The sequence below is a fragment of the Gekko japonicus genome, unplaced genomic scaffold (genome assembly GCF_001447785.1).
Source record: "Gekko japonicus isolate JY-2015 unplaced genomic scaffold, Gekko_japonicus_V1.1 scaffold46, whole genome shotgun sequence".
Taxonomy (NCBI): Eukaryota; Metazoa; Chordata; class Lepidosauria; order Squamata; family Gekkonidae; genus Gekko; species Gekko japonicus.
The window spans coordinates 2,466,843-2,479,370 of record NW_015169173.1 but is presented as its reverse complement, the minus strand read 5'-3'; the positions used below and the strand labels follow the sequence as shown (position 1 = coordinate 2,479,370).

Here is a 12,528-nt window from a genome sequence, read left to right as displayed (position 1 = left end):
CAGGAGGCTGCCCAGCAGGGCCAACAGGAGGAGCCCCCAGGCCCGGCGGCCGGGCATGGCTGGTGGGGCGCCCTTTGTTTCCACGGTGCAGGCCAGGCGTGCTCGGCTCCCCCCGGGTGGCTAGGTGCTCCGGCGGCGTCTCCTTCGGGCAGCCTCCTTTGTTTGGGGGCGACGGCGATGGCGCGTAGGCCCGAGACGGCGGGGATGGGCGGCGACCCCACCCCGCAGGGGGCTCGCCCCGCCCCGCTCGGTGCCCTGGCTCAGGCTGGCCACGCGGCCGGGAGAACCACTTCGGCAGCTGCTGCTGCGGAAAAGGGGCCGGTTTCCTCCGGGAGGTTGCGTGCCCCCGTGGCTCCCTGGCCACCGGCGGGGTGGGGGTGGGGATCAGCTCCTCTAGGTCGGGAGACTCCTGGAGATTTGGGGATGGAGGCCGGGGAGGAGGACGGCAACTCAGACACCGTGTGAGAGAGGTTTCTGCGGCTCTGGGGCTCTGCTGTCCCCCCCCCTTTTGTTACCCAGCTTGGAGCTCTGCCTCCCTTCCCCGCCGCGAGTATCGCGGGTCCACCCCTTGTACTCCAGATTTTCATAACTCTTCAAAGATCATTCTATTCCATGGAAGGAGTTTAAACAATGAACTAACAATCGATGCACATGAATATTAATGAGTTTTGTGGTTTCTGCAGTTCAGTTTGAAAGCTGGAGTTTCTTTTGTGGTTTCTCATACCTTGGGATGAAATCAGTCAACTTTTTCCCAACCAAAATCTCAAAATTGGCTATCTTGCATATATATAAATTTCATTAAATTTGGGTATAATGTATGAATGGTGTAAAATGTTGTAAAATGGTATATGGTAAAAAGCTGTGAAATTCTATAAAATAAAATGGGGAAACTAGCAAAGAAAATATGTGAGAAGAAATATGTCCAAAAATTAACAGAAATTTTAAAATGGCATATTATACACACCTAGTGCTAAATGTTGTGTGTGTGTGAATGAGAGAGAGGAAGAGAGAGAGAGAGAGAGATGGTCCCCATGGCTGGGGGAAATCCCTGAAGAGAAACATAAAGTTCTAGGGATGCATATGATTAATGGGGCAGATGGAGCTTTCCTTCTTTTGGTAGCCAAAATTAGTTGAATGGTCCCTGACAAAGGATCTTCACTGATCTACATTTGATGTATAGAGATTATTACATCTTCACTGTAAAGCAATACAATGGCAACAGAAGGATCCGTGTATATTATACTGAGTAAAGATACATAGGATTGCACTGGTCCTTTTATGCATCTTGAGTCTTCTGTTACGATCTTATCCATATTTTCTCTGAAGTAAATCCCTCTTTACTTCCAAGTAACATTGCCCCTGTAAAACCAAGATCATTGAAGGTTTCCTAGGTTTTGTGTACCAGAATGAATACCATTCTTTCTATTCCTTTGATAAGAAGTTTTTAGACACAGAATGCCTTAGAGCTGCCAAATCCTGGTTGGAAAATTCCAGTAGGTTTGGGAGGTTGAGCCTTGGGGGGGGGGGTTCAGGAGGGGAGGGCCTTGGCATGGTATAATGACATACAGTCCCCTCTCCAAAGCAGCCATTTTCTCTAGGTGGATTGACATCTGTCATCTGTTCTATTTCCAGGAGATCTCCAGGTCCCACCTGTCAACCCTAGAATACTTGTGTTGTTAGAGAATGAACTTGATATTTTGCTTTATGGACTTATATTTATTGCTACACACAATGGACTGTGCACACACACACATAGGCTCAGAGAACTGTACACTTTAAGTCACCTGTTGTGATGTAACACATAGAAGGTGCCTGCACAAGCCTTACACATAAATAAGGATTAAGCTACACAGTTACCAGCCTGGTGAAGAAGCACATACCTCCATTATTGTGAGCAGTAAGAAACAACAGCTTGAAAAGAGACAGTCCCCATTGCAGAAATAGTTGTAGTCACATACTACCCATCACTGCTTTGTTCCTGCACTGGTATTTCCTGACAAATGGACATTTGGTTCACAAAGGGAATGGCCAGCTTCATCTACACTACAATGAAGCATCCTGATGCCAAGGTTTTCACACCTGCCCAGATGCCCTTCTTTGAGTAAGGTATTAGATTTCAATATTGGCCACTCCTTATAGGTAACCTCCCACTCCTATAGGCAGCCAATAGGATTGTTTTTGGGATGGACTAACAGGTAGGTGGGTCCACAGGTTGGAACAGTTACCTCCCACCTAATGGATCCACTATAAAAGGTAAGGACTATTCACCTGGCCCTTCCTAGCTAGCAACCCCCGCAACAACCTCTGTCTGCTTTTTACTCCTCTTGAGTCCCACTTGCTATCCCCAAACCCTTGCCTCTACTTTGATCTCTTGGTCTGCAGTCAAGAGACCCACATGTTCTGGCTGGTTCTAGTCGTGTGTGAATTTTCCCTAGATTTCTATTTCTTCCCATCCATTCTTCATTGGAACAACCAAAGCTGCGAAGACAGATAAGTATTGCCCATCATCACCCCCACCTGCTAATGCAACAGTGCTTATTTTAATACTGTATTTCTGAGGAACTTGATTGAATGTGTGAGTGCATCAGTATTGTTTGTATGAGACTTATATTCTTTAAGTAAAAGACATTTATTTTAACAACACCAGCCTCGACTCCTTCTCTGGTAACCCTTGGTGGGAACAGGACCTTGGTATAGTTGGCAAGGACCCATTTATAAATTGCCAATTGCTGTAAATAAATCAGTTCGGCTAATAGTGTGTGATCTGGGAGGGTCACTGTGGCATTTGCTTTGATTTTTGAAAATATGCTTTTTGACCAAAAAAGGAAACTGAAAGGTCAGAAATTGTTGAGAGCTGTATCAACTGTTACAGTGTGTTTGTCAAATTCAGACAAATGTAGTCATCTGTGGAGTAAATTGTGTCTGACCAAGAGAACGTTCAGGTATATTAGCACACAAATGTTGAATCACAATATTGTATAAGTTGCTCAAAATTAGGCAATATGTCCTGTACTCCAAACCAATGTCAGACTGCTGGCAAGATGGATGCTTTTATAAGGTCATGAATTATTTCATTCCTACTATTTTAATAAGTACGGGATTTTGATACTGTGCATTTGGGGAAAGGAAAGTATGATTACGTTTCATAAGCATGTCATAATGAAATGTTGATCCTTAAAGACAAAACTATTCCTGTCAAATATTTACCGAGTCACTGTATTACGTTTTTAAAAAATTAAGGCTTGCAATGTTTCTCCGTAATGAGACTTGTATATCTGAAAAAGTGCATTCCTTCTAATTTAGAGGTTAGAACTGTAACAAATAAACTTCAAATCATAATACTGAGCCCATTGTTGGGGTAGGGTAGGATATAAATTAAATAAATAAAAATAATAAAGGATATCGGCTGAATATGGTTCCAGAGTCTGTTGAACCAAAGTTAAACAGGGGTCTAGTGGCACTTTGAAAACTAAAATAATTATTCCAGTATAAGTTTACATTAACTATAGGTGCTTCTTCAGATGCACAGAGTGTATACGAACTATGCAGTCCTTTTCTGCAGAGATACGGGGAAAAGCAGCACAGGGAGGAAATTATGAAATGCAGAAAGTAGAAAGTGAAATGTAATGATGTAAAATTCAAATCTAGTCAAGAAAAATGCAGGGAAAACTTACTACTTTCAGGTTTGGCTAAATATTTTTAACACCCATAGTGAATACTTCCTTGTTTGGCCCTGGCCAGGGATGAGGGTAATGTTAACTAGATTCCTACTCATTTGGGCTGTATATGGATACTTACAGAAGGAGAACTTACTTGTTTATCTCAAGCAATAAAAGCAATGTTAAAACCAATTTCAACCTATTTTTTCCCTGTCTCTTCTATGATTTCAGGACTATACCTTGACAATGTACTTTCAGCAAGCATGGAGGGATAAGAGGCTTTCGTATAATGTAATACCTTTAAACCTTACCCTGGACAATAGAGTAGCAGATCAGCTTTGGGTTCCTGATACCTACTTCCTGAATGATAAGAAGTCATTTGTACATGGTGTCACTGTGAAGAACAGGATGATTCGTTTACATCCAGATGGGACAGTTCTCTATGGTCTCAGGTCAGCATCAAACATTTTAAACTTCAAACTTTAAACCTACTATTGATACCTATGCATTCCAGGTATAATTGTAGACATCAGGGTTGGAATGTAGGAAAATATTTTAACAAATAAAATAGTTCCAGAGGTACTTGCTTTGAAACAGTTTGGATTAATTTTTGTCTCTTAATTATTTCAAAACTTGCTACATTTTATTCAGAAATGAGCAATAAAGTTAGAAAGCTGCTATAAGAAGTAAGCATGCTTTCTTGAGACTTGACATATTATGGAACACATCTTTCAGTCAGTTTGTTTGTTAGAGTTAGTGTGATGCAAAATTGTGCTTCAGTCTAGCATGACAGGTCTATATCACATGTTAACAGCTTTGTTTTAGAGGACAAGGTAATTTAAGAATGACCATTTTAGATCACCTTACCTGGTTAATATAGATAATCATAACCTTAGAGCAGCTTTTACATTTCTGCGTTTTGAATCAATGCCTTGGCCGTATTGGTCGGCCGCTATAGTAGAACACCCAAGGCACAGTGTTTATGTATTTGTGGTTCTTCTGCTATTGAGGATCTCTCCCATTACATTTTTGATTGCCCATTGTATTCCCAGCCTAGGTCAAATTTTTTCTGGTATTTTACCAATTTTAAGCTTTTATTCAGCCCCAGAGAAGATTATATTTTTGCTAGCCGATGCCAATGCCGATGTATCCAATAGAATGGCTCTATTTGCCTTGGCTGCAAGGAAAATACGGGCCAACGCTGTTCTTAGCTAATACTGATTTTAGTGGGTATGTTGTGAATTAATTGTTTATAACCTCGGTTTTATGGATTTATAATGTTTTAGACTGTATCTTATTTTATACAATTCTCTATGTTTTATTGCATTCTTCTCTGTTTGTGGTTTGTAATGGCCTATGGCTAAATACAATAAAAACCTTCTCTCTCTAGAGGACAAGGTATTAGCAAGGTTATCACAAAACTGGATGTCAAAATAGATTTCAAAAAATGCACACACAAAACCGAACTTGCAGTTGTGCAGCCCAACCTTGTACGAGTTCACTTAGAAGTAAGTATCGCAATGCCCTGACCTGGATAGGCTAGGCTGGCCTGGTCTCATCAGATCTGGGAAGCTAAGCAGGGTCGGCTTTGGTCAGTATTTGGATGACATACCACCAAGAAAGTCCAAGGTCACTATGCAGAGGCAGGCAGTGGCAAACCACCTCTGAACATCTCTTGGCATGAAAACCCTATGTTAGTTAAGTTAGCCGTGGCAAAAAAAAAAAAGTATCACTGAATTCAATTAGATCGATTCCCAGGTAGGTGTGCTCAGATCTGTGGTATTTGGTAAGGAAAAACTGAAGTGTGAAATATGAAACATTTATTGATGATGTGTGCTTTTGTGTTAAAGTTGGATTCTTTGATCATTGACTAAGCTAGTTCACGACAAACAACTGATTTTATTTATGAGACATTCTTACAAACATGCATGATTACATGTACATATGAAATATTTCTGTCTAACCTTCAAAGTGCTTATCTTGACTAACAGTAGCACAGCTGTTTATTTCTGAAATATTTGTTTTTTTCTGCTCGTATGTCATAAACAGTTAACTGACTCACTTTTAAGCCCCCAGTACATGACACCATTTTTAGCTGTTTACCATTTTTAGCTGTTTGTCCTTGTCACACAGCAAGTGAATTTGCCAAGTAGCATCTCTTGCATTGTACCCTTGGCAGCTGTGGACATAGCTGCAGACTCTCTCAATTTGGCAACAGCTTTGTGTGCATGTGGGTGGATGGGAGTTGTCTACTAGTAGGATTGAGGATGAGTGCTGTACGAGTGATGGAAGTGGTTGGGGGGATTGTGATTCAGGGACTTACAATGTTTTGATAGTCAGGACTCCCTGGTATGACTTCTTACGTCAGGTAATTTAGTATTTTGCATAACAGCACTTTGATTTTAGTCAGCGGTAGTAGATAGTGTTTAATCTGTTGCCTTAGGAGTGGATTTTGCTACTTCCAGTCATTCTCTCTATTGGTTGGTCTGATGCACTGCGGAGATCACCAGTGTAACAAATGTCTGGTCAGCAAATTCCGGTGCTCTTGGGACGGGGGAAGTTTTGCAGTGGGCCTAGGCAGGGCTTTAAGGGAAGGATGCAGAGAAACAGAGCGGCTTGGCGCTGTTCCAGCCTACGGCCCATCCCAAGGGTGGCCGGCAGTGGGGCCAGGATGGAGAACCCCCCTCTGTCACTGGTGCTGTGGAACGCCAGGTCTATTATCAACAAAGCTACAATCGGGATTTTGTACAGGAACAACGGGTTGACCTGGCATGCGTGACCGCGACCTGGGTGCGGGAGGGTGAAATGGTAGCTCTCACCCAGCTTGCCCCACCTGGGTTCTCGTTCCTCCACCAGTCACAGACTAGGGGGCGGGGGGGAGGAGTGGCTATCTTCATTCAAGAGGCTTACTCCTTCAGGGCGCTTCCGTCAGTGGAGATCGTGGGTGTGGAATGTGTCGGTCTGATGCTGGAGGCTGATGAGAGTTTGGCAATCTGGCTGGTGTACCGACCGCCTAACGCACCAGCCAGTAGCCTGTCGTCCCTGCTGGAGCTCATGTCAGGCTGGGCATTGGAACACCCTAGGCTGATTGTCTTGGGTGATTTCAATGTCCATGCCGAGGACATGACCTCCAGCTGAGCTACGGACCTGGTGTCATCCATGGCGGCACTAGGACTCTCTCAATTCATCTCAGCTCCCACGCATTGGGCCGGTCACATGCTCAATTTGAGCTTTGCAGCGGGGGTGTGGGTGGACCGGATCACTGCAGAGGCAGTGCCATGGTTGAACCACCTGGCCCTGATGGCCCGTCTGAACATTCCACCCCGACCTTGTTTAGGCGGCGAGTGGAATTTTGCTCGCTCGTGGCACCAAATGGATCCAATGTGATTCCAGATGGCCCTGCGGGATCTGAGGCCCCCTGTCGGCTCGTTGGATGAGCTGGTGGAGGACTGGCATTTCCGTCTCTCCTCAGCCATCAATGAGATCACTCCCAGGCGCCCTCTCCACACTCGTGTTAGGCGAGCGCCTTGATATACCCAGGAGCTGTGAGAGCTGAAGCGAGAACTGAGACGGCTAGAGAGACAGTGGCACCGAGCTCGCAATGAGGCATCAAGAACATCTTATAGGACGCTTATGAAAGCCTATGAGATGGCAGTCAAAGCTGCAAAGAGAGACTTCTATGCAAACTCGATTGCATCTGCTAGCTCACGCCCAGCCCACTTATTTAGTATAATTCGGTCTTTGACAGCTCTGCCACAGGGCAGGCAAAATGTTAGGGAATTGGATATTGGCTGTGAGGCATTTGCAGCTATTTTGCAGACAAAGTCTTGGCGCTCCATCGTGCCCCCCCCGCCACAATTGAAACAGTAAGTGAACTTGAGGCCCCTTGCACGCCTTTGGCGCCAGGTTTAGAGTGTTTTGACCTGCTCAGTCTGGAGGAAGTTGACAGATTGCTCATATCTGTACGCCCAACCACATGCGACCTTGATCCGTGCCCCTCCTGGCTCATAAAAGCATGCCATGAGGGGTTCCAAGGTGTCCTGCGGGAGATTATTAACATGTCCCTCTTGGGGGGACGGTTCCCGGAGGCACTCAAGGAAGCGATGGTCTGCCCTCTCTTGAAAAATCCATCTTTGGACCCAGCCGAATTGGCCAACCATCGGCCGGTGTCCAATTTGCCCTATTTGGGCAAACTTATTGAGAGAGCGGTGGCGTTACAGCTACAGGGCTTTCTGGATGATGCTTCTGTCCTCGATCCCTTCCAGTCCGGCGTCCACCCGGGTCATGGGACAGAGACGGTGCTGGTCGCCCTGACTGACAATCTCAGTAGGCATCTGGATCGGGGTGGTGTGGCAGCACTGGTGTTGCTAGATCTGTCGGCTGCGTTCGACATGGTTGACCACCAGTTGCTGACCCACTGCCTCACCGACGTGGTAATTCAGGGACTTGCCCTTCAATGGTTGCCTCTTTTCTCCAAGGTCGGGGACAAAGGGTGGCGGCCAAATTGGCCTTTTATCATCTTCGGCTGGCTCGGCAGTTGGTCCCCTTCCTTGACCGCGATGACCTGGCCACAGTGATCCATGCGATGGTCACCTCGAGGTTAGACTACTGTAACGCTCTCTACTTGGGGCTGCCTTTGTCGCAGATCCGGAAGCTGCACCTAGTGCAGAATGTGGCAGCCAGGCTGTTGATGAGTCTCTCTAGGAGGGATCACATTCAGCCTGTGATGAAAGCGCTGCAGTGGCTACCAATAGCATACCGGATCCGCTTCAAAGTGCTGGTTCTTACCTTTAAAGCCCTGTATGGCCAGGGTCCAGCTTACCTAAGGGACCGCCTTTCCCCATATGTTCCCCCAAGGGCACTACGGTCGGGGAGTCAACATCTCCTGGAAATTCCAGGCCCCAGGGATGTTAAATTTGCTGTTTCTAGACCCAGGGCATTTTCAGTGGCGGCTCCTACCTGGTGGAAGGAGCTCCCAGAGGAGATCTGGGCCCCGCGGGACCTTTCTCAGTTCCGCAGGGCCTGTAAGACAGAGCTCTTCTGCCAGGCTTTCGAGTAGGAGCCGCCGCCACTATAATTCCACCACGATATGTATGCAGCATCGCACCACTACCACCAATATGTGGTTCCCTCTGGGTGCGAGGTGACCCTGGAAGGAGAGGGGATGACAAGTTGCGGGACCAATGCCATTCGACTAAGATCTACCCCATCTTGCACTTACACTTTGTTGTTGTATTGTTTTACTGTTTTAGGCTGTTTTATCTGTTTTAATTCTGGCACTTGTGCCTCGTTGTTAGCTGCCCTGAGCCTTCAGGGAGGGCAGGATATAAATCCAAAAATAAATAAAATAAATAAATAAATAAACACAGAGGTCATTTGCATATGTGGCCTAATTGGCCTTTGCCTCGGAACACAGAGGTCGTTTGCATATGTGGCCTCAATTACCTTTGCCTATAACATTCTAAACAGTTTGCTGTTGCTGTTCTGAGGTAAAATGTGTTCTGAGTTAAAATACATTTCCCCTTAGTGCTTGTTGGGAGAAACCATTGTTGCCAATCTCCAGGTGAGGGCTGAAGATCACTCAGAATTACAACTGCTTTCCAGATGGCAGAGATCAGTTCCCCTGGAGAAAATGGTGGACTCTGTGTCCTTATATCCTGCTGAGATGGCTCCTGTATGGCAGCCAATGTGGTGTAGCAGTCAGGGCTTCAGAGCACGGTAGAGGCTGCAGGTGGGATGGGTGGAAAGCTGAAAAGTGAGGGGAAGATAAAGGTAGGTTGATGATTGGCTGGGAAGGAGATAGGGTTGTCAACTCCAGGTGGGAAATTCCTGGAGATTTGAGGGATGGAGCCTGGAGAGGGTGAGGTTTGACGAGGGGTGGGACCTCAGACAGGTACAATGCCATAGACTCCACCCTCCAAGTCAGCCATTCCCTCATGGGGAACCATTGTTGCCAATCTCCAGGTGAGGGGTGGAGATCACTCAGAATTACAACTGATCTCCAGGAGGGAGGGCAGAAGTCAGCTGCAGTCAGAGGGCCAGATAACAGTAGGTTGATGGTTAGCTGGGAAGGGGATGGAATTGCCAACTCCAGGCTGGGAATTTCAGGAGTAGAGCCTGGAGAGGGTGGGGTTTGAGGAGGTCACCACAGCAAATTGACGCTGAGTGCCAAGGCCTTGGCATGCTCCCAGAGCCTCTTTCTAGAGCTCATTGTATTCATTTTCACAATGGGCCTTATTCCTAGTCCGGTTATAATAGCAATGATGTGAAGTTTGAAATGTGACATTTGTTTTAGGAATTCTAGTGGAGAAGATTGTAGTGTAAAAAATGAAGTGAGACATATGTACTTTTTCTCTCTCTACCGAAGGACTTCTTTGTAGACCATGCTGGTGGTTCTGCCCATAGGTAATAGAATTACCAGGCTGCTTGATGAGCTCACTCTGGAGCAGGCCAAATAGAACTGTCCATTTAAGAAGTAGTCATCTGTTAAGTCAATTCCTGCCACCTTCCATGAAAGTGATGGCCTCTCTACTTGTGTTCCTGGATTGTTTTGCTCATATGGAGACTGTGTTGTTCTGAGCACCTCAGAGTGATCTTGCTGGTATTTGGCCTGTGCAGCTCAGTGCACTGCAGGAGTATTATGTGCAAATGTTTTTGCTGCATTCCCAAGTTGCCTCCTCCTGGCAGCTGCCTGTCCGGTGTAGGAGGGGGAGGGGGGAGGAGTATTAGAAGCCACTCTGGAGGCAGGTCTGGCAGGATCACTAAGGCATTACTGCTGGGGCGTGCTCCCTTGTGGCTTTAAGCTCCCTGCAAGCGCTGCTGCACCTGACAGACAACCACTTGTTAGGTGTAGGAGGTGGGGGGAGTGTATTGGAAGCCATCAGAGAGGCTGGGCCAGCAGCATCGCTAAGGTGATCCTGCTGGGGCATTGTCCCTGATGGATTAAAGTACTCTGGCCCTGCTCCTACACCTTACAGACACCCGCCTGTCTGGTGTTGGGGGGGATTGTATTTAAAGGCATTAGGGAGGCTGGGCCAGCAGCAGTGCTAAGGCAATCCTGCTGAGCAAACCTCCCTGGTGGCTGTAAGCATCCCACCTCCTCTCCAGCACCTGACAGGCAGCTGCCTGTCCAGTGTAGGAGGGGGAGGGGGAGGAGTATTAGAAGCCACTTTGGAGGCAGGGCTGGCAAGTTCACTAAGGTATTACTGCTGGGGTGGGCTCCCTCATGGCTTTAATCACCCTGCAATCACTGCTGCACCTGACAGACAACTGCCTTTGACTTTGACAGGCTTATGCTGGAGCTATTCTGCATAGGACTTTGTCTGTTTGCAGAAACTTTTCTAGTGCTAGGCAAAAAATGACACCATTAACTTTCTGCATGCATCCTTCCTACTTAATATTCATTGGAAACACTGAACCCTTTCCTTTGCCTCAGTATTCTGCAGGGTAGCGTAATATATTGGAATGTTGGGACACCAGCTCCTTTGACTGGTGGAATGTGCCATCTGTATGAACAGATGGGAAATATGTTACAGGGCCAGAGGGAGATGTCAAAAATCAAACCAGAAGAGAAAAACTACATGCAGTCTCTCTCTCTCTCCCTGCCTCCCCCCTGCCCCCCCGCCCCTTAGTGTGCTCACGCTGGCACTGGCTACTAGAAAACTTCTGTTTTTCCAGACTCTGATGGTTTGGGGGCTTAGAATAAACACAGATTCATGGTCTATGTATCATACAGCTTGTGGCCTTCCTTTGGTTTGGTGGAATAAATGCTTGAATACCTCCTTTACTTTTTCACAGGTTCCACATACTTCCAAATGGACAGCCATTTTCCTGTAACAGGAAAATGAAACAAGAGTCCAAGTTTTATAACTGCTTAAATTTTTGTTTGTCCAGGCTCACTTTCTCAGATGCACCGAGTGTATATCCATAAGGCCAGTGGTGTAATGGAGGGAAAATGCTACAAAGGGAGGCCAGTTTAAAAAAGGATGTAATCAAAAGAGTAACCAGTTCTCACAGAATGGGTAAGGACCACTCACAGCTGTTGACAGATAGGCAAAGTAGGATTGTATAGGATTTTGCCCCCCAAGCCTGTCCAGGAATGAGAGGGAATCCTATACTTTTGCAATACATTAAACAACAACCCAGAGAGGTAGGCTACCCTCTCTGGATTCAGAACAATAAGCCACCAGAACCTCTTTTAACTAGAGTCCCCTTCCAGCCCAAGAGCAAGGTTCAGACTCTTAGCTAGCCTCTGGGACTTTACAATTACTATCACAGTGGTAGCGCTGTGTGGTCAGCGTTTAGGCACAGGAAATAGACTTGGAATCCCAGTTACAACATCAAAAACAAGTTAGAAACAAGAATAAGTTTTTATTCAGCACAGAGCATTGCAATTAGACCATAAAGATTTCAAAATAACAAGCCTAAGGCAGTTTGTCTTAACTGAACATTAATGCTTCATATTTACCATGTCAGGAACATCTACAGTCCAGGGTTCCAGGGGATCTTGAAGGGAAAGCCCATATTTGCACACTATGTGCTCCAGTTACCAAGCAGGTCTTTGGTCTGCCTGGGACAGCATTTCCAGGTGCAATTCAACAAGTAGCGAGAGAGCAGGAACACACAGAGAGCAGCAGGGAGAACAGAGCTCTCTCCCATTGGGAATGACCAGTTATAGGCCCATTCCAGTCACAATCAGCTGTGGCCAGGCAACCAACTGCGACTGGGCAGGGGGGATGGCCAATTCTTTGTTGTCATGGGTGCAAGTGGGGATAGGCTGGACGTCTGGAGACTCCCTCTGCAGTCAGGTGACCCCAACCCCCAGTCTCCCCATCGGCTACATGACTTTTTGCACGCTGGCCTAGCTTCC

The 12,528-nt window shown here is 46.3% G+C and overlaps 1 protein-coding gene across 1 annotated transcript in view; it reads left to right on the top strand.

Moving 5' to 3' along the window:
• Positions 1–3,896: 3,896 nt before the first annotated feature.
• The window catches only part of GABRB2 (gamma-aminobutyric acid (GABA) A receptor, beta 2), a 196,299-nt gene continuing 187,667 nt past the window's right edge, over positions 3,897–12,528 (top strand). Inside the window, exon 1 of the mRNA XM_015415862.1 lies at positions 3,897–4,111. Coding sequence (XP_015271348.1) covers positions 3,906–4,111 — 206 coding nt within the window. The 5' untranslated portion in view covers positions 3,897–3,905. The remainder of the gene's footprint in view (positions 4,112–12,528) is intronic.